This window comes from Panthera uncia, chromosome C2, assembly GCF_023721935.1.
Source record: "Panthera uncia isolate 11264 chromosome C2, Puncia_PCG_1.0, whole genome shotgun sequence".
Taxonomy (NCBI): Eukaryota; Metazoa; Chordata; class Mammalia; order Carnivora; family Felidae; genus Panthera; species Panthera uncia.
In genome coordinates this window covers 116,285,863-116,307,404 of record NC_064810.1, presented here as the reverse complement: position 1 = coordinate 116,307,404, position 21,542 = coordinate 116,285,863, and the positions used below count along the sequence as shown (strand labels likewise).

General features: G+C 33.3%; 1 protein-coding gene across 1 annotated transcript; it reads right to left on the bottom strand.

The window, feature by feature from the left end:
- Positions 1 to 4,861: 4,861 nt before the first annotated feature.
- On the bottom strand, positions 4,862 to 5,149 carry LOC125921253 (ATP synthase membrane subunit K, mitochondrial-like). The gene has a single exon (XM_049628698.1). The coding sequence runs from the start codon at positions 5,144 to 5,146 to the stop codon at positions 4,940 to 4,942; it is 207 nt and encodes a 68-aa protein (XP_049484655.1). The 5' UTR covers positions 5,147 to 5,149; the 3' UTR covers positions 4,862 to 4,939.
- Positions 5,150 to 21,542: the final 16,393 nt, after the last annotated feature.

The following is a 21,542-nucleotide window of genomic DNA, read 5'->3' as shown; positions in this document are numbered from 1 at the left end:
AGTAGGTTGCCTTTTCTTTTCTCTTCTTTTTCTTTGTTCTTTTTTGACAGTTTATATTGCTGTGCAAAAACTTTTTATTTTGGTATAGTCCTAGTAATTTATTTTTGCTTTTGTTTTCATTACCCAAGGAAACATACCTAGAAAAATGTTGCTAAGGCTATTGTCAAACAGATTACCACCTGTTTTGTTCTAAGAGTTTTATGATTTCAGGTTTCACAGTTAGGGCTTTAGTTCAATTTGAGTTTATTTTTGTGTGTGGTGTAGGAAAGTGGTTCACTTTCATTCTTTTGCATGGAGCTCTCTAGTTTTCTCAGCACTGTTTACTGAAGAAACTTTTTCCCATTGCATATTCTTACTTCCTTTATTGTAGATTAATTGATCATATAAGCATGGATTTATTTGGAGGCTCTCTATCCTTTTCTTTTCTATTGATCCAAGTGTCTATTTTTTTGTGGGAATACTGTACTGTTTTGATTACTACAGCTTTGTAGTATATCTTGAAATCTCAGAATTTGATAATTCAGTTTTGTTTTACTTTTTCAAGGTTGATTTAGAAAGGTTAAAGTTTAAGAATACTTTATATTGAGGTCAGATGAATCTTAGCAGGTTTTTTTTTACAACATTTTTATTGAAATGTATTTAATATATAACATTGTATACATTTAAGGTGTATCAATCTAAAAATTCCATCTTTATTTTCGCTGAAATCTGTAACTAAGTGCCACAGTCTTTCACTTTGTTTTATTTTTCTCCTGTGATTTGTCAACTAAAAGAGATCTATTTCCCTTTTCTAAACTTATATATAATTTATGTGAATATACCCATCAAGTTGTTTAGTCTGACTTTACTTCCAACGTGTCCTTCTTTATCTCTTTTACCTTCAGATCAATTTGGAGTTTTTAGAGGTTATTTCAAAGGATCCCATTTTTTTTATCGTTAAATGAGAAGTTTGTTGCAGTAAAATTTATTTCTTCCCTTATACCAGCAGAATGGATTTCACATGTAATCTTACAATATGCGAAAATATTGATATTCATGTCTTCACAAGCATTTCAGTGAGGTGATTAGACCCAAATTGGCGTGGCTACCTCACTGCCAGAGATTTCTCCTGTGTCCGTGTCAGTGCTTCCAGCCTCTTCCTTTCATTCCCATAGTCTGTGACTAAGATTGAAAACTCCAGAGTTAAGCATTATGACCCAAGCTGGATCAATGAACTCTTCTCAATGGTGGGTTGACATTTGCACAGAGACAAAATTGGAGGTGCAAGTCTTCTTAGCTCATAGCAGTGCCCCTGGGAGAAGAACCCTAAATCCACCCACCTTTTGCCCATGAACTTGCCTGGTTTCTAAGGATTCACTGATCATTTTCCTTCATGTTTAAAGTGACCCCACTATGCTTTCAATAAATGTTCTTTTTGCTTGTTAGACAAGATTAGTTTTGAGGTCCAAATCCAAGCAGTTATAAGCATAGCGGTTGAAATTTAGTGCACACAGATACTAGCTGTTGGTTTTGGTAACTTGGATGTTATTATTTTAAGGATGGGTGGACTATTTTTTATACTTGTAGTATTTATATTTAGTATTTATATTTATATTTTTCTGATCTTTGAAAATAAATGACTGAAGTGGCATGGTTCACGTCAGAATAGATGAGTCCTCATTTTGAAAACAACCTTGATGAATGTATTTGGATGTAAAAATGAACAATCTTCCTCTTTTGGGGTACTCTGCAATAGAGGCCAAAGCAAAAGGGTAAGTTCCTCCGAATAATAAAAGTAGAATTTTGAGATTTTTTATGATCAAACCTGCCATGAAGGGTGAAAGATGACGCAGAACTGTAAGGGAGAAATCTTGTGACCTAATTATTATGGCCTGAGAAGGTGCTGGTTTCTAAGATATCCATGGCGGGAAAAACAGAAGACAACTACCAGGTGTGCTGACATTGAAGTTGTTTTTGTTTTTGCTAAATGGTAGAACGAAAAATGATGTTAGTATTGCCGTGGCTTAAATGGAGTAAGAAGAGCTGTGCCCAACATGGAGTGGAGTGGGAACAGAAAAAAGATGGAGGCTGTAGGAGGGAGACTGATGGAGGGAATGGGCGGCAGTTAGTCTGAGGCTGAAGCAGGAGGTGACTCAGAGGACATCCTCCTCCGGAGTCCCTTGGAGATGAGCAGAAGGTCTCTGGGCTTCTCTTGGCTCAGGAAATGAGCATGCAACTATTTTATGTGGATATTTTAGGAAGGGTGGCCCCAGAATGTCGGAAGACTCGAGGCCACTCAAGCTGGAGGCTTATTCTTCACAACGTGTTAGTTTCCGAGAAATAAAAGTTGGCGATACAATGAAAGAGCTTAGGCTGTTCTGTCATTGAGACCGGTGAGGTTGGTAGCACCTTAAGTGAATCACTTTTTATTTCCTCAGTGGTCTCACAAACACATTAAATGCAAGTAATATATCTTTCCTGCCCAAGTTTATTCTTGATTTAGCTTCAGAATATTGACTGACATTACTTTTTAACAAAGACTTTAATTTTAGAATAGTTTTAGATTCATGGAAAAATTGTGAAGATTGTACAGACTTTGGTGATTGTGAATAAAGTTGCTAAAAATATTTAAATGCAGCTTTTCTGTGGACATAAGCTTTCAGATCAGTTGGGTAAATACCTAGCAGTAAGATTACTGGATCTTACGGTAAAATTACGTGTACCTTTGTAAGAAACTGCAAACACTGTTATTCAAAGTAGCTATATTTTTTTGCATTCTCAAAAATAATGAATGACAGTTCCTCTTATTCTCAATTCTGATCATAAATTAATATTGTGAGTTTTTTGGATCTTAGTCATTGTAATTGGGTTGTAGTGGTATCTTGTTTTAATTTGCATTTCTAAATGACAAATGCTGTCGAGCATATTTTTACAAGCTCTTCTCCTATCTGTATATCTTTGTTGGCAAGTTGTCTGTTCAGATCATTTTAAAATTAGGTTGATTATTTTCTTATTGTTAGGTTTAAGTGTTCTCTGTATATTTTGCATCTAAATCCTTTACCAGCTATCTGATCTCCAACTATTTTCTCCAGTCTATGGCTTGTCTTTTCATTCTTTCACAGAGCTTAAGTTTTTAATTCTAAAAAAGTCCAAACTATCAATTTTTTTCTTTAATGTGTCATTCTTTGGGTTTTACATATAAAACTCATCACCAAGCACAAGGTCACAGAGTTTTTCTTTTAGAGATTTTATTGTTTTGAGTTTTACATTTAGGTCTTTGATCCATTTTAAGTCAGTCTTTCTGTAAAGTGTAAGGTAATGGTGAGATCTTTCTTTCTTTCTTTCTTTCTGCACATGGATATCCATTTATTGAAAAAATTATCCTTTCTCAATCGAATTGCCTTTGTAAAAACTCAGTTACTTAGGTTTATGTAAAACTGTTTCTGAACTATCTAGTTCTATTGATTCATATGTCTATTATTTTGCCAATATCACAATCCTTTGAGTTCTGTGTTTTTCAATATTGCATTGGACAGTTAGGATCTTTTGCCTTCCCATGTGAAGTTTAGATCAGTTTATAGCTATTTATAAAAATAATTTTCTGACATTTTGATTGAGTTTGCATTAAATTTATGGATCACTTGAGAAGAACCGTTATCTTAGCAATATTGAATTTTCCAACGCATGGACATTGTATATTGGTCCATACAGATCTTTGATGTTTTTCATCAGTAATTTGTAGTTTTCTACATATAAATTCTGTACATATTCTGTTAGCTTTATGCCTACATATTTCATTTGGGAAGTACTACAAATGGTATTTAAATGTTTTATCTTATTTTTTCATTGCTGGTTTATAGAAAAAAATGGACTTTTGTATATTGGTCTTAAATATACTGCAAATTTTATGCACTTGCTTATTGATTCCAGGAGTTTTCTTGTAGCATCTTTGGTCTACTACTTCATCTGGGAAAGAAAACAGTTTTATGCCTTCCTTTTTAATCTATAAGCCCTTTCTTCCTGCCTGCCTCTCTCTCTCTCTCTCTCTCTCTCTCTCTCTCTCTCTCCCTGCCTCCCTTCCCTCCATCCTTTTCTTTCTGTGGTTCTTTCTGTGTCTCTCTCTTTCCTTTTCTCTCTTCTTCCTCCTCACCCCCATTGTCTCTCTAATTTTTTTAAAAAGATTTGTCTATTTTGGGGATAGTGCAAGCAAAGGAGGGGCAGGAGAGAGGGGGACAGAGGATCCAAAGCAGGCTCTGTGCTAACAGGCTGACAGCAGTGAGCCTGATGTGGGGCTCAAACTCCACATGGAGTTTGCAGCCCCAGGGAATTTCTAAGCTTATTCCCCACTCTAAAGCACATTTTTTGGAAGTCCTTTGGTGAAAGAATAATATATTTATTTCTAAATAAACATCTAAAAGTGTTTTATCTCACCTTCATTCTTGATTGATGGATAAGTTGGATCTGGAATTTTATATTTCTTGCTATTTTCCCACTGCACAGTGAAGAAATGTCTTTCTATTCAGGCATCTGCTGTGGCTGCCCAAAAGTCTGGTGAAAGTCTAGTTGTCATATACTTACAGTTCATTTGACTTTTCTTTTAACTCTTTGCCCTGGTGTCCTGCAATTATTGCATAATGCACTTGTCGGTTCTTCTCTATCCTGCATACTCTGCTTCTTCCAGCTAAATACTCATAGATTTAATCCATTTGGGAAACTTTTCTGAGTAATGACTTTTTAAGAACCTCTTCTCTCCTATTCATTTTTTGTTTGTATTTCCCCCCCTCATTCCACTTCAACATATGTTGAACCTTATCATCCTATTCTTTTGTCTTCTCTTGAATGAGTCCATTTCTTTGTGTCTCTGTATTTCTGTTTTATATTTTTTTTCAAGGCGCATAATTTATCGTACTAATTGAGTATTACATGATGAGTTGGCATTAGCTTCTCCAGGCATGGGAACTTAACAGATGAGGTACAGCTTAAAATCTGTTACTGTTCCGTTCATAGCTGGTGTATTTCTATACTTCAACTTGAAGTATAAGACCATCAAAGCGATGCCTCGATATGTGGCCAGTACACAATTCATTCTACCTGTAAGAGTATAAGAGTTGAAATATTTTTCGATACCACTGAAATGGAATGAGGCATCAGTTTCTGGACCTTCCATGATTTCAATCTTTATAAAAGGCACCAATTCCACTTGCTCTTTATATTTGTGTCATTTATTTCCTATAATTATTACTAATCTATTTTCCAGTTCATTCAGTTTCTCTGTAGTTGTATGTAATCTGCCATTTATCATGCCCAATGAGGTTTTAATTTTAATGGCCCTAAATTTCATTTTTAGAAGTTTTTATAACTTAGATTTACTTAGAATATGTTTCTTGTTTTTCCAAGCCGCCCTATTCGTTCAGTATTTTTTATATTATATTTTTATATTATTTTAATGCTTCTCAACCCACATTTAAAAAATAATTCTTTGAATTGTTTCTCTTATCTATAGTTCTGAGGCTGTAAGGTCTCAAGTTAATCCTTTATGATGATTTTTCCTTAGTGGTTTGTAGTGCTTCACTGCTAAGTCACTATTGCCTAGGCCGTTATTTCTGTTGGATTTGAAAGTCTCGCCAAAAAAAAAAAAAAGTCTCGCCATACAGCAGTTTAGTGTTTGCTGCTTTTGAAGCCTTAAGTAAGATTTCGGTGGAACTAACCTGATCACCTTAATTTCCACGTGGCTGATTCCATGCCACAGCAGTAACGTACATTTTTACCTTGTATCTTTATATGGCTCAGACTTAAGCTTTAGTTCCTTGGTTTAGATGGTCACAACTTGTCTACCTATGTATAACTAATTCTTCAACAGTATTCATATGCCAGGTTGTGTGTGCCTCTATTCTACTTTCTCCAAAACATTGAAGCCTTTTGCTCCTATCTCCCTAAGTTTTATATAACGTTCCCCAGGCAACAGAATTGTCATTTTTAATCTGTATACTTAACACTTTCCTTTCAATAATTGATACTCAAAAATATTGATATAAGGGCATGTGATGATCAAGTTTTAAATACTGGCTAAAGTTGATACTAATTGAGTGAAACTAACAAAAATAGCAAGTATAATTCAATTATCTAGGCAGGAACTACTGTATCTATATCTATATCTAATCTATGTACACAGATAGATAGATATGTTTATTTTATTTATTTATTTGAGGGGGGGCACAGAGAGAGGGACAGACAGAATCCCAAGTAGGCTCTGCACTGTCAGCTCAGAGCCCAACATGGGGCTGAAACTCACCAACCTTGAGATTATGACCTGAACTGAAATCAAGAGTTGGGAGCTTAATGGACAGAGCCACTCAGGCACCCCTAGATTTTAGATTTGTTTAATGGGGAGTCATTTTTTTTTGCCTTATTATCTAGAGTTAATAACCTTGATAATACGAGTTACATCCAAATTATGTTCTTTCAAAATGCAGAAATATATACAATTATTTTATATAAAGATCAAAGGATTATGTAAAATGTGTAAATATTCCAAAATGTATCTGGTAGAGATACATATAAAAAACATATCTATACAAAGATAGTGAGTTTCTCATTTCAAGAAAATATCATAAAATTTAAATTTTATTGAGAAAAAAGTAATTTTAATCTCCATTGACTTTCAAGGAATGAAAAAAATCCACATCATTTGTAAGCTTTGCCAGAGGGAAAAATGTATCCATTATAACTATGCAAAATAATTATTAAAAATGTTGCTTTCAGACTACAAGATAGATGCTATATGAATTTTCTGACAGTTTTGAGCATGATGAGTCATTGTTAATTTTGGGGGAAGTTATTACACTTCTATTTTCGAGACATCTTCTGGGGAAATGATCTTCTTCCACATCTTCAAGTTTCTGGAAATATAAATTTGTATTTTATTGTGGGTAACATAAATAATTGGAATAACTACTTTATTAAAATAACTTATTTGAGTATTCTTTCTTATTGGTTCTTATTTGTTTAAAGAGGGATTGAAGGAAAGCAGCATATATTTTGAATGTGCTGTAGTGTAGGCTTAAAAACTAATTATCTGCAGGCTTTTAGCAAACATGTAAATTTTAGGATCTCCATGTCATTTAGCTTATAATGTAATTAGCTATTTTTGGATAATCTCATTAAAACATTTTAAAAGTATTGGGTCCATTTAGTGAACCTGTATTTGTGCAAAACATTATTCTAATTCTAGCTTTCAAATATTTCTTTTGAATGATTTTTCTGCTACTTAATATCAATTTATTTCTAATTATTATAATTTAACATTTTGGTTTTAATTAGCGTGTACAAAATAGGAAAGATACTTTCATTAATGTAATTAATAAAGTTAGTTTTCCACATTTTGTATTTTGAAACATAACAAAAACAAGGCTTTATAATACCGTAATTCCTAGAAAATGTATTTGAGTCATTACACATAAATATGTTACTTTAATGTTCAGTCCTTTAAAATAATCCAGAAAATAATTTTGTTTCTCTAAACATTGCTATAGTATGTCATTATATATAGTGATAAGTTTTTGATAATTAATATGTCTCACAATATATGTTTCTTCAAATATTGAGAATTAATACAAAGTTATTTTGTTTTTATGACAATAATCAATATTATTCAAGTTACTCAAATTTTATGAGCAAAGTATTTATTTGAAAGCAAACAAAGTAATAAACACAATTCTGTGGTGAAATTAATAGACACATAGTATATTTCGACTATATTTTAAACTATTAATGTATGTATTTGCAGTTGATTTCACTTTGGAAAATCTTATTATATATTTGTATTAGGAAAAGGAATAGGCTTGATTTTCTATACATTTGTATAATCAGGTTTTCAAATCCTCACTGATCTGTGAGCTTATAATGGGCTTATAGTAACTAAAATGTTGCTAACATCCAGAATATTAATAGGGAAAATGTTTAAGTGTTATTTGGATTTTTTTGACTGAGAGGCCAAGGCATATTTAAATAGGATCGTATTTTATGTAAATTAGATGAGGCCATGTTTTTAATAAGTTTATAATAGTTGCGGTTATTCATGAGATTTAAGGAATCCTTCCTTAAATTGTGGTGCTTTCAGTCTGTTTTGTTAGACCCTGTGGGAGTCCGGGTGGGGGCTGGGCATGAGGTAGGGGCTAGAATTCTTTGAAGAGCTTAAGCCACTTGAAAGAGTACCACAGAATGCCAATAGGCTGTAACAATTTCAGGAGTTTAAATGGAATGTTCATTAGGTCATTTAGCATTTCAAGACCTTGAGAAAGTACATCAACTGTGATATTCAAAAATATAGAGTAAACAGTATTTCCTTTATCTTCACCTTTTAGGACTTCTGTGAATAATGAAAAGAGAAGAAGCCAGATGAGTCCAGTGTTAGGGCAGGAACTGATTAACAGAATGAAATGTCATGGATAAACTACAAGCAGAAAGTATAGGTGGGAAGCAAGATTATTATTGTGTGAAAGGAGATGGTGGAAAAGTGAACTCTCACAAAAGTACTGTTTAGTAATCAACTAACCCCCTTCCCAAATAGTCATAGAGCATTTTTACTTTTAGATAATTTCTATCATTGCATTTAGAGAAGTATTGCTCTAGACTAATATTATTTCCTTCCTCCTGTTTGTGCACACTTGATTTAATTCTTTAGACAGGCTTTATTGTTGAGTTCAGGTCATTGATCTCTGCAGTGTCTGTTGTGTCCGTAGTTATGAATGATTATTCTCTCAGGAGTCTCAGTAAATATGCCGCGGTACACCGCTAAAATCGTGGTATTAGATGTGTTTTAACAAGACTATATGGCCATTTTTTATTATGTTACCATTTTATAGTAGGAAACAATTCCAGTTTTTGCATGATGCTAACTAGCAGTTTTCTCTGTAGACTGAATACATCATAGGAACCATAACAGAAACTAACTTCAATATGCCCATGTTGCAGTTTCAAGGTGAAAAGAATAACAGGTTTTTAACAAGATGGATCTTTCTCCAAAGACCTTTATGTTTCAAGGGTTGTTCAATTTTTTCGTTTGTCATAAAACAAAATATACCGCCCTGAGATGCTTTATGCCTTGTAATATCTTGAGGCAAACTGGCTGACAAATGTATTATTCTCTCATAAAGAAGAGAAGCCCCTGAATTACCCATGCCGGACCAAACCACTGCTTTTGTTCATGCCGTCTTAACTGCCATAGAAATAGCGCGTGAGGCTCAAACTATCATGCCTACTTCATAATGCCGTGCTTTGTTCTTTCTGCAGAGATTCACTGCCATGTATTAAATATGCCCATAAATCTCTCAGTAATTGTATATTACTTTTCTGTTCCCTCTACAGTTTACACATTGTATTCAACTTTGACTTTATTCAGCTCTGCGCAGTGGTATGGCAGGTTTATGGAATGTTGTAAAGCTGAGAAAAGTAGGCAATTATTGTTAAGCCTTTGTAAGCTATTTGAGAAAAGACATTTGTTGCGATCATGGCATAAGGACCAATTCTACCGGCTGTGGATTTACTCAGATTTTTATTTAAACTCTTTCTAAAAGGAATGAGTGTTACTACGAACATTTTTAAAAATTGAAAACTCTAAGTGAAAAGTGGGAATTTTCCATTACTTTTTAAATAAAAACTAAGGGTTATGAGATATATAAGTGATAAAAAGGACATGAATGAAAACAGGTTTTTTTCATCTAATGTAAGTGAACTGAAAAATATATTTTAAAGGAGCATATAAAAATTATGATCAAGTATCTACAAGTTTATGGAATTAAAATCTTTGTAGACTAGAGAATTTGAATAATATTATTTTTCATCCATTAACTCCATAGAAGTAGCTTCAGAAATGGAAGAGTAGCAGAATATACTACCCCAAAATATGATTATAGCACTTTAGGACATAACACTCCAAAATGTGCCACTTTGGCATATTGATTATTTTTAAGTAGGCACTTAAAAAACAGCAAATGCTAGAAGAGGCTTTCCCTGAACTCCCCTTAGCTGCCTAAAGATGCATTCAAGGAAAGCAGAACTCAGTTGGCATCGATGCCCTCCCTGGGAGTTTTATCAACCAGACAAAATTGACTTTGATCACAGAGGAGGGGAGAGAAGAAATTGGCACCATACCCAGACAAACTTTGCCACAAACTATCATACTCTCCCAACCATTCTTCTAAGGGCCCACCGATGTTTCCTAGAACTCACTTACTCTCCCCTAAGAGATTTGCATTCCCTCTCACCTTTATGAACATGAACATGGTATTTAATCCTGCATTCCAAAGCTATCTTTTGAGAATTACTCACTTTCCCTGGGTATCCTCCGTGTGTATATGAGGTTTTCATGTTAGCAAACGTGTTTTTCTCTTGTAAATATGTCTTTATTACAAGAAGTTGCAGTCAAGAACTCAAAAGAATAGAGGGAAAATCATTTTCCCTCCTCTACACTCTATTGTTATTGTAATAGGATCTGTAGAGCCCAGATATCTATGTGTCTAGAATATGTGAAATGTACAACTTTAATTTATGTCTGTATATGTATATATATACACACACACACATATATATGCACACATATTTATACACACATATATATACATATATATAATGTAAAAATACATAGGTATATAATATATATCAATTTTATCAATTATATAAATGTATGTATATATATATAATGTAAAATATATATAGGTGTAAAATATATACCAATTAATTTTATTAAAAAATCAAATTCATAAACTTTGGTAAATGCTAGAGCATGCATAGGGGTAAAAAATCCAGGCATTCACTTTAGAATACCCAAGTTCAAACTTTAGCTCTGCCATCTACTTGTGAAACTCATAGGAAGATCACATGAGATCAAAATAAAGCTCTTGGCCTAACGCCTTAATGATTTATAAATGTTACAGTGGATCTTCTTATCAGTCTTCAGTTTCCCAAAGGACTAATGATAACTTTAATTACAGATAAAGGGATACTTTTGTCCACACTGTTATTTTTCTAGATTCTGAAGATCTTTTTTTGCTTTCCTTGGGAGAATATTCCTTAATGGACTCAGGATCATGAATGAGGAAGTAATATTAGGTGCTTATAAATATTTAATACCAAGATTGTATCACTTATTTTTTATCAGAGACTTGCCTTTTTTCCAATATTTCTAGAAAAATGTCTGCATGGTCCTTCCCAGTTTGTCTCTTACCCCTATGCCTGAATTCTTTTTTTTAATTCTTTTTTTTTTTTTTAATTTGAGTATGGTTGACACACAATGTTACATTAACGTCAGGTGCACAACATAGTGATTCAGCATCTCTATATGTTGTGCTGTGCTCACCACAACTGTAGCTGCCATCTGTCACCACTCACACTATCACAGAGTATATTCCCTGTGCTGTACCTTCGTCCTTGTGACTTATTCATTCCGTAACTTGAAGCCTGTACCTCCGACCCCCTCACCCATTCGCCCATCCCCCCACCTCCTTCTCTCTGGCAACCATCAGTGGGTTCTCTGTGTCTATAGGTCTGATTCTGATTTTTGTTTGTTTATTCATTTCCTTTGTTTTTAGATTCCACATATGAGTGAAATCAGATAGTATACAGCTAGAATACCGAATGCATGGATGACTTAGGTGTTTTTACTCCTTAAAAAAAAAATCTATAAATAAAATATTGGCCTGTCAGATCTTGGTTGTTCTGATGATCTCCAATGACTGAAATAGGACTTCAAAGTTTTATTTCCTGATTTATAGGTTGACATTGGCAGCATGTTTGGTCAGATGCAAGTCAGTCCATCAATCAGAAGCACAGTCTCCCTGCTATCTATGATATTTCCCTAAGTCCTGTCATCAGAGATCTTTTTACATTTTTCTTTTTAATTATACCTAAAAGTACATCTCCAGTAAATAACTGCTGAATGACTGACTGAATGAATGCTTGCTGCAAATATTTGCTTCCCCGTAGTTAATGATTTTGTACAGGAAATAAATTATTTCCAAAAGGCGAATGTTTCCTTTTCTGCAAGCTATGGTTACATATGTCTCTTTAAATACATAACAGCATGTTTATGTTGTTTGTTTGTTTGTTTGTTTTTCTATCAGGTCACAATAAAAACAGACCCTCTTTTATGCAGGAATTTGGAAACCATAACTAGCACTTTAAGCAGCATTCTACATTCCTCTGTTCTAGAATGGCTGCTTCATATATTCTTTTTTTTTTCTTTTTTAAGTAGGCCCCATGCCGAAAGTGGGGCTTGAACTCATGACCCTGAGATCAAGAGTTGCATGTTTTACTGACTGAGCCAGCCAGGAACTCCCACATGTTTAACTCATTCTAAGAGTGAACTCAAGTACCATGGAGACTCTTAACAGTGAGATCCGTGGCTGACACTCAGCAGCCCATCTCCAGGCCTGGACTGTCTGTGTGCACAAACACACCCGCAGATAAATACTCACTTGTTTCTGTTGTCCTTACATGAAGAATTATTATTCCAAAAAATTAATTCTTACCTTGGGAAATTACTTATTAAACAATTATTTAGTCCATTAGCAAAACCCACTGACTTAAGGCTTGATGAGACTATTTGGTTTTCTAAATAATATTGGTAATGACCAATAGTATCGCTTTCCTTTGAAATTTATTACAGATAATTGAAAAACAGACATTACAATGACTAAATGAGGGTTATATTTTACAGAAGCAAATATTCTAAACTACTTATACCGACTGTAGAAAAGGCTTATACATAGTGAACAATTTGTAGTTCTTCAAACATATTATCATTTCATAATGAAGCTCTTACTGCAAGCTGAACTATTAAGGCAAGAGCAAAGCTACTTTTCTTTTCTGATTTGGACATCATTCAGAGCTCACCCAACTTTCCTGCTCTGGGTCTTATTTGAATTATCTGCCAAATTAAGACCTTCATCTTGCAGCCTAATTTGAGGAGAATGTGTTCACTGATCGCTCAGCACCAGTGACGTAAAGTCAACGATCGATTCTTCACCTCTTGCATCGCTGATGAATACTGGATTTTTCCACTTTTATTCATCCCATAACTCTGTTTTCTAACGTGTCTTGTCTTCCATCTTAAAAACGAAATCTCCAGTGAATTATTTTATTTACCATTAATTCATCACAAGCACCGTGATTACACCCTTTGAACTAGTTGGTGTCATGTGTTCTTCCAGTTCTGTTACTGTTGTGGTTTTGCTGGTTAAGCCTTTATATTTATACTTTTGTGCTATCTCTGCTACTACTAACTACTACTACGACTACGACTAATTGTGCCTCTACTGCTGTTCTCCTCTCCTTCCTCCTCCTTTCTCTTCTTCCTCGTCTTCTCCTCCTTCTTCTGGTCTTCATCTCTGTCTCCATTTTCATTTCAGCAAGGTTCATTATAATGAAAAAGCTACCTTCTTCAGGTTCTTCATTCATGTCCTTAAATGACACCACAACGCTTGCCAGAATTTGTCAAAATCCCTCAGATTAGCTAGTAAGGCTGTCGCTAATTCAGTCATGCTTATTGATCCAAACAACCTCCTGACATTTTCCCTAATTTTTTTTCCTTCCAGAAGAGTCTTTACTAATCTGCAAATGTACCTTGTTCATTGTCATGCCTACCTTTTCGTGAAGTATCTCTGCTACTGATTCATCACGTTGTTTTCTCTTCCTATGGCTGCCTTTCCTCCTTGTTTTCCTTGTAGAGCATTCTCTCGTTGTAGTTCTTATCAGTTAAGGACCTGGACTCCTCACTGTTCAAAAGGGTTTGTTCAGTGTTTATTAATTCCTGGCACATTGTGAAGAACTGAGGTAAAATAAATATATGCCATTTTACCCTCTAGCATTTAATTTCACTATGACATATTGCCCAAAATAAACGTCAACAAGGTGCCATGGCAGCAAGGGAGGAGTGGGGCAGCTACTCTCTGTACCATTTTGTCTCCTTGTAACCTGCATCATCTCAAGCTTTGGGAAGGAAGGATACACTACTTAAGCTCCTTTTGTCTTCCACGTAGCACCTGGCACATTGTAGGAGCACAGAATTTCAATACAAGTGTGTTAGTTTGGATTTTGTCTAATGCCTGTTTTAATTATCAACCTTAAGTAAAAATCACATCGTAAATGATGACCAGGATGTTAATATGTTCCCAACCTTTTTAAAACAAATTGCAACAGGGAAATTCCAAAGTGCTAATTCTAAAAGTGGTTAGGTTTGCCTTTGAAATGGAATTTCATGCTTACTGATGAGCATGAGAATGTCTTACAAATCAAGCAATATAACACCAGCACAGGCTAGAATAAGCTGAAACACTGCTTGACTTTTCTCACTCTTAGCCATTCTTCCTGCATCTCAACCTACATTTAGCTCAGCCATCTCCATTACAGGAGCTGATACTATTCAAACATTGCCTGGAGCAGAAATGTTGACAAAGTTTTCACAGTTCAAAAGACTTCTTTTTTTGAGGTACAAGAATTTAAGAGCAAAAAGAACCAGATATTAACAAAATAGGGGCTGAATGTACTTAAATACTTAAGAGATGTAAGGAATTTTTTTAGTTGGAAACTGTAAGTCACATTTAGGTAGAGTACATGTACCAACAGGATCCTTTATACCCCTGCCTCTTTTTTTTTTTTTCCTCTGTAAAGATTTTTATTTTATAGTAGACCATAGGAATCTATTGAGTTAAACCATATGAACAACAATACACACAAGAATATTAAATTATGTTATGCTGACAGTATGATATTTCATTATTTCTTATTAGAATATAGGTTCCTTGGGGCAGATATTTTGTCTAATTAACTATTGCATATACAAAGTCTGAAATAATCATGGCGTAAAATAGATAATAAATGTTTCTGGAATGAGTTAATGGATGTTTTATGTGGTTTGTAAAGAAAAAGGTGATATTATAAAGGAGTAAATGTGGACTCATTTTGTTCAATAATTAAATGTAGTGAAAATCAGAGTTGTTTTAGATTCAGCTAGCTTATTTGCTGTTTTTCAAATGTTTTGCATTAGCAAAACCTTTAATGAGTTTGGCCTCAAGGAGTTTTTCTTTAATCCATATGTTTCTGATTCCCATAGAGTTAGCTGTTACCAAAACTATTTTAATTATTTACTTGAATTCCAAGATGCCTTTTGAAAGATTTCATCAAGGAATTCTTTATGTCTGACTTTTAAAAATTAAAGTCTCACTTTTCTCAATATTTCTCAGACTGTATCTTCAAAAACCTATAACTATTCTGAGATTTATTTTTATGCTGGTCTCCCATTTTTAATTCTCATGTAATTAGAGCAAATTTTTTTTTATATTAGTGAAATAAACAAATAAACTGTAATGCCTATATTATGCATTTCTAATGTGGATATTGCAATAATTTGTAATGGCTTAGAGTCTCACAATTTAACCATAGCATTTATCTTAATAAGTATATACCTATTAATCTTATAAATGATATTCTCCTTGAGTTACTATATCAGAATAAGTTCTAAATTTGGCTTAGGAGTGGATTTTGAGTTTATGTATGTGAGAGTTGAGGAGAAACGGAAGAAAAGTAAAAGAAATCCAGAGGATAACAGATATAGCTATTCTCTTTCCTGACCAAGTTTAAATTCACCTTGTCACTAATAAATGCATTTTGTGTGTCTGTGAGAATGTTTAAAATTCAGAGATTATCTTCTTGAGTTTTATTTTTAGTAAAACGATATTTACTTCAGTAAAACTAATAATAAAAAATTAATTATATCAATATACACACCCCTCCATTAGGCAGTTCAACTACCAAAATTTTATCTGGATTTAGTTTTTTAAAGATTCATCATATCCCTGTAGAGTGACAGAAGTTAGGGGGTTGGGGAAGTATATGTTTTCATCTTCTGTGAATTAAAAAACTGCTCTGTGTGCTGTGAGTACTTTATGATTTAGATATATTGAATCAATACCTCAAAATAATTTAATGCCAGAAGGAGGGAATTCACAGCTCAAGTACTTTACAGAATATTGTTCTCTATGATATTTTATATTATCAAATACAAGAAAATTAATTATTTAATTTCTCTGAGATTAATTAGTTGAATAAAATAGATTCTATATAAACTATTTGGTTCTTATATTTTCAGTTTTTAATGCAATATTATATATACAATAAAGAGTATTAAGCATATTAAATAGATAATTTGGTAAACTAAAGTAAATAAAATGGCAAAAAATTACCAATAGCAGTCATATAACAATATGAAGTAACTCCTATTTTGAAGTACTTTCTTTTGAAACTAACGAACAAAAAAGTCTCCAGTGGAGACAAATGAAAATGAAACACAGTGATCTAAAATCTTTGGGATGTAGCAATAACTGTTCTCAGAGGAAAGTTCATAGTGATACAGGCCTACCTCCAGAAGCAAAAAGAATCTCAAACAAACAAACAAAAAAACAAAAAAAACAAACAGACAAAAAACAACCTAACCTTATGCCTAAAATAGCTAGAAAATTAAGAACAAATAAAACCTAAAACCAGTGAAAGGAAGGACGTAACAAAGATTAGAGCAGACATAAATGAAATGAAAGTTAAAACAACAAACAAACAAAAAAACAGATGAATGAAACCAGGATCTGGTTCTTTGAAAAGATGAACAAAATTGATAAACCAGTAGCCAGACTCATGGGAAAAAAAAGACTCAAATAAAGAAAATCTGAAACAAAAGAGGAAAAATAGCCAACACCACAGAAATACAAAGGATTATAAGAGAATATTATGAAAAATTATATTCCAATAAATTGGGCAAACTGGAAATAGATAACTTTCTAGAAACTTCCAAAACTGAATCAGAAAGAAGTAGGATATTTGAGCAGACTGATTAGAAGCAATGCAATTGAACCAGTAATCAAATAAAAAAAACTCTCAAAAAATGGAAGTCCCGGACAAGATGGCTTCAGAGGTGAATTTCTATGAAACATTTTAAAACCATTAATACCTATTCTTTTTAAACTACTTCAAAATATAGAAGAGGAAGTATATTTTCTAGATTCACTTTATGAGGCCAACATTATCTTAATACCAAAACCAGACAAAGACACTAAAGAAAACCAAAAGCCAATATTTTTGATAAACATGGATGCAAAATCCTCAACTAAATAGTAGCAAACCAAATCCATTATTTTAAAAAAAGCATTCACCATGATCAAGTGGAACTTATTCCTGGGATAAAAAGGAGGAGGTTCAATAATTGCAAATCAATGTGACATGTCACATTAACAAGAGAAAGGATAAAAAACATATGATGATCTCAACGAATGCAGGAAAAGTATTTCAGAAGTACAACATCCATTCATGATGAAAACTGTCAACACAGCAGGTTTAGAGGAAACATACCTCAACATAATAAAGGCCATATAGGAAAACCTACAGCTAACATCATACTCAATGGTGAAAAACTGAGAGCTTTTCCTCCAAGATCAGGAACAAGACGAGGATGCCCACTCTCACAAATGTCGCTTAACATAGTACTAGAAGTCCTGGCCACAGCAATCAGACAAGAAAAAAGGAATAAAAGACCACCAAACTGGTAGAGAAGAAGTAAAACTTTCACTATTTATAGATGACAGGATACTATATATAGAAAACACTAAAGACTCCAATAAAAAACTACTAGAACTGATAAATGACTTCACTAAGGTCACAGGATAGAAAATCGTTATACAGAAGTCCATTGCATTTCTGTATATTAATAATTAAGTAGCAGAAAAAGAAATTAATAAAACAATACCATTTAAAATCGCACCAAAAATAATAAAATAGCTAAGAATAAACTTAACCAAGGAAGTAAAAGACCTGTAATCTAAAACTATAAAACACTGATAAATGAAATTGAAGACAGCACAAACATATGGAAAGATATTCCATGCTCATGCATTGGGAGAGCCAATATTGTTAAAATGTCCGTACTATCCAAAGCAATCTACAGATATAATGCAATCCCTATTAGAATACCAACAGTATTTTCACAGAACTAGAACAAATAAAAATAAAACTTGTGTGAAACCACAAAAGTCCATGAATATCCAAAGCAATCTAGAAAAAAAAAAAAAAGCTGGAGGTATCACAGTCCCAGCTTTCAAGATATACTACAAAGCTATGGTAATCAAAACAACATGGTGCTGCACAAAAATAGACACCTAGGTCTATTTTCTTTGAGAGAACCCAAATAAACCAGGCTTATATGGTCAGTTAATCTTCAACAGGGGGAAAAATATATAGGGAAAAGACAGTCTCTTCAACAAATGGTGCTGGGAACACTGGACAGCTACATACAAAAGAATGAAACTGGACTACTTTCTCACACTATACACAAAAATAAACTCAACTTGGGTTAAAGACCTATGTGAGACCCAAAAGCATAAAATTCCTAGAAGAAAACGTAGGCAGTAATTTCTGTGACATTGGCTGTAGAAAACATTTTTCTAGATATATCTCATTTGGCAAGAAAAACAAAAGCAGAAATAAATTATTAGGACTACATACAAATAAAAGGTTTTTTGCACAGAAAAGGAAGCCATCAACAAAACTAAAAGACAATCTTCTGAATGGGAGAGGATATTTTCAACTAATATATCCTATTAGGGGTTAATATCCAAAATATATACAGAACTCATACAACCCAAAACCAAAAAAAAAAAAAAAAAACCCAAATAATTCAATTAAAAAGTGGGCAGAGGACTTGAACACATATTTTTTCAAAGAAGACATATAAATGGCCAACAGATATATGAAAAGAGACTAATTATCACGGAAATAAAAATCAAAACCACAATGTAGTATCACCTTACACCTGTCAGAATGGCTAGAATCTAAAAGATGCGAAATAACAAGTGTTAGTGAAGATGTGGACAAAAGGAACCCTTGTGCAGCACTGTTGGTGGCAATGTAAATTGTTACAGCCATTGTGGGAAACAGTATGGAAGTTCCTTAAAAAATTAAAAACAGTATTACCATATGATCCAATAATCCCATTACTAGGTATTTACCCAAAGAAGACAAAAACACTAACTCAAAAAGATATATGGATACGTGTTTATAGCCGCATTATTTATGATAGCCAAGATATGAATGCAAGTCAAATGTCCACTGATAGATGAATGAGTATAGAAGATATGGGAAATATACAGATACAGATATCTACAGATATCTCAGCCATGAAAATGATGAAATCTTGCCACTTGGAACAATATGGGTGGGCCTAGATGGTATTACACTGAGTGAAATACGTCAGTCAGAGAAAGACAAATGCCATATGATTTTACTCACATGTGGAATGTAAGAAAAAAAAAATGAACAAAGAAAAAGGCATGTGAAAAAACAGTCTTAAATACAAAGGACCAACTAGTGGTTGCCAGAGGGGAGGTGGGTAGGGGAATGGGTGAAATAGAAAAAGGGGATTAATTTATATACTTACCACTTATTGTGATGAGCACTGAGTAATGTATAGAAATGTTGAAGCATCATATTGTATACCCTAAACTAATATAATACTGTGGGGAATCAAATAGCTATGTCCTGGCTAAGGAGAGTAATGTATAGAAATGTTGAATCATCTTATTGTATACCTGAAACTACTATAATACTAAAAAAAAAGTCTTTGAAACGTAATTGTTCAACCTCTAATGATTTTGGGGGAAACATATAGGTATTTCTACTTAATGTTCATACTTATTAAATATTGATATATTGCTCAATAAATACAAACAAAAATAGACAAAAACATAAATCCCTATGCTTAAACTTTTATGGAAGATTTTAGTCTGTTTAATAAGTCTCCCAGAATATGAAAACACTTTCTAAAACATGTCAAAAATTAGAAGCTCATGTTTACATTCACTGTGAAAACTCATCTTACAAATGAAAGCATTTTTAATATGGTGGATTTGCCTGAAATTTAAGAGCATAGAATAATTTTGCCATGTGTAAGTAAAATAATGAGGGTGTTGCAGTTCAACAAGAGATGTAGATCCACTCTTTTGTCATTCCAGGTCCAAAAATGCTATATCTATAACATGGTGAATTATCAAAAACAAAGAAAGCAAGGAAAAAGACAAACCACTATTTTAATAGGTGATATCAAGGAGTGAGTTTTTAAAAAATTCTATACTTCCCACCTTTACCTAAAAAGTCCACAAAAATGAGTTTTATGCTAATTTTATTTGTTAGGAAAAAGTGAAAAACCATACTGTGCAATTTCTTTTGACACCCTACCCTAATTTTAATTTTAATGCAAATTACAAAGTATACCTCAAAGTGCAGTGAAGTTAGAAAAAAAAATGCTTTGGACATAGTATAGCTTGGATTTTACATGCCTTGAAATTTAGAATGGCTAGGGTCTTGTTTTCAGGAGAAGTTATTGAATGACAGTGATGATTTAAACATCTTAATTACTCCCTTTGATGCAGAAGCAGTTGGACAGAAATCATAATCATTTCATATGTAGAAAGAGTCATATCTGGGGACTCAGAATCCCTGAATTTTTTTGGCTTTGGTCATTATAATTTGATGTTTTTTCCATAATTCTGCTAATAAGCAGGCTGATTAAAAATAGTCTAGATTAGAAAATGGGATTCAGTAATTTTTAGAATGATATTTCTATATATTCCCCATACTATGTTAAAGCCTGGAGTACCAAGAATATTATAAATCCTCACATTTGTAGGTTTTTCTAAATGGAAGAGATATTAGAGATAACCTGGTCTAATGTACTCATTTTCTATACAAAAATACACTCAAATTGGATAAGCATATTAACTGAATCAATGTAGTTTTTTAAATTTGAAATTCTTAAATTATTTCTCCGTTCATTACTATTTTATTATTATTATAATTATTATTATTATTATTATTTTAATGTTCATTCAGTTTTGAGAGAGAGAGAGACAGAGAGCAAGAGAGGGAGGGGCAGAGAGAGAGGGAGACACAGACTCTGAAGCAGGCTCCAAGCTCTGAGCTCTCAGCACAGAACACTACTGGGCTCGAACTCATGAACTGTGAGTTCGTGACCTGAGCAGAAGTCTGATGCTCAACAAACTGAGCCACCCAGGCTCCCCAATACATTACTATTTTTAATTCAACAGGCCCCTTCATTAGAAAAAATGGGAAATGCAAAGTTACATCAATGACATTTTCACTGGCACTAAAACAATGTTCAAGAAAAATTGACTTTTTTTTTTTAAGACAGAAGCATTATGCCAAAAAAAGCATATGCTTACTTAAATTACGTGGACTATTTTTTATGTGGCAGATGAATGGGTCAAGCTAGAAATAACTAGCCAGACTCCTCACAGGCAAAGCTATTTTCAGGTAGAAAATCCTACCAAGGTTCTTGCAGTAAATATGATAACCATCTGTTTTGTTCCTACAAATAAATTAGACTGTCAGAATTTAGCAAAGCCATGCATTCCCCTCCTCAAGAAATATTTATAATTATTGCTCTGAAACATTAATTTTGTTAATAATAAAACTTTTAGTAATTACTGAATACATACTATGTGCCAGAT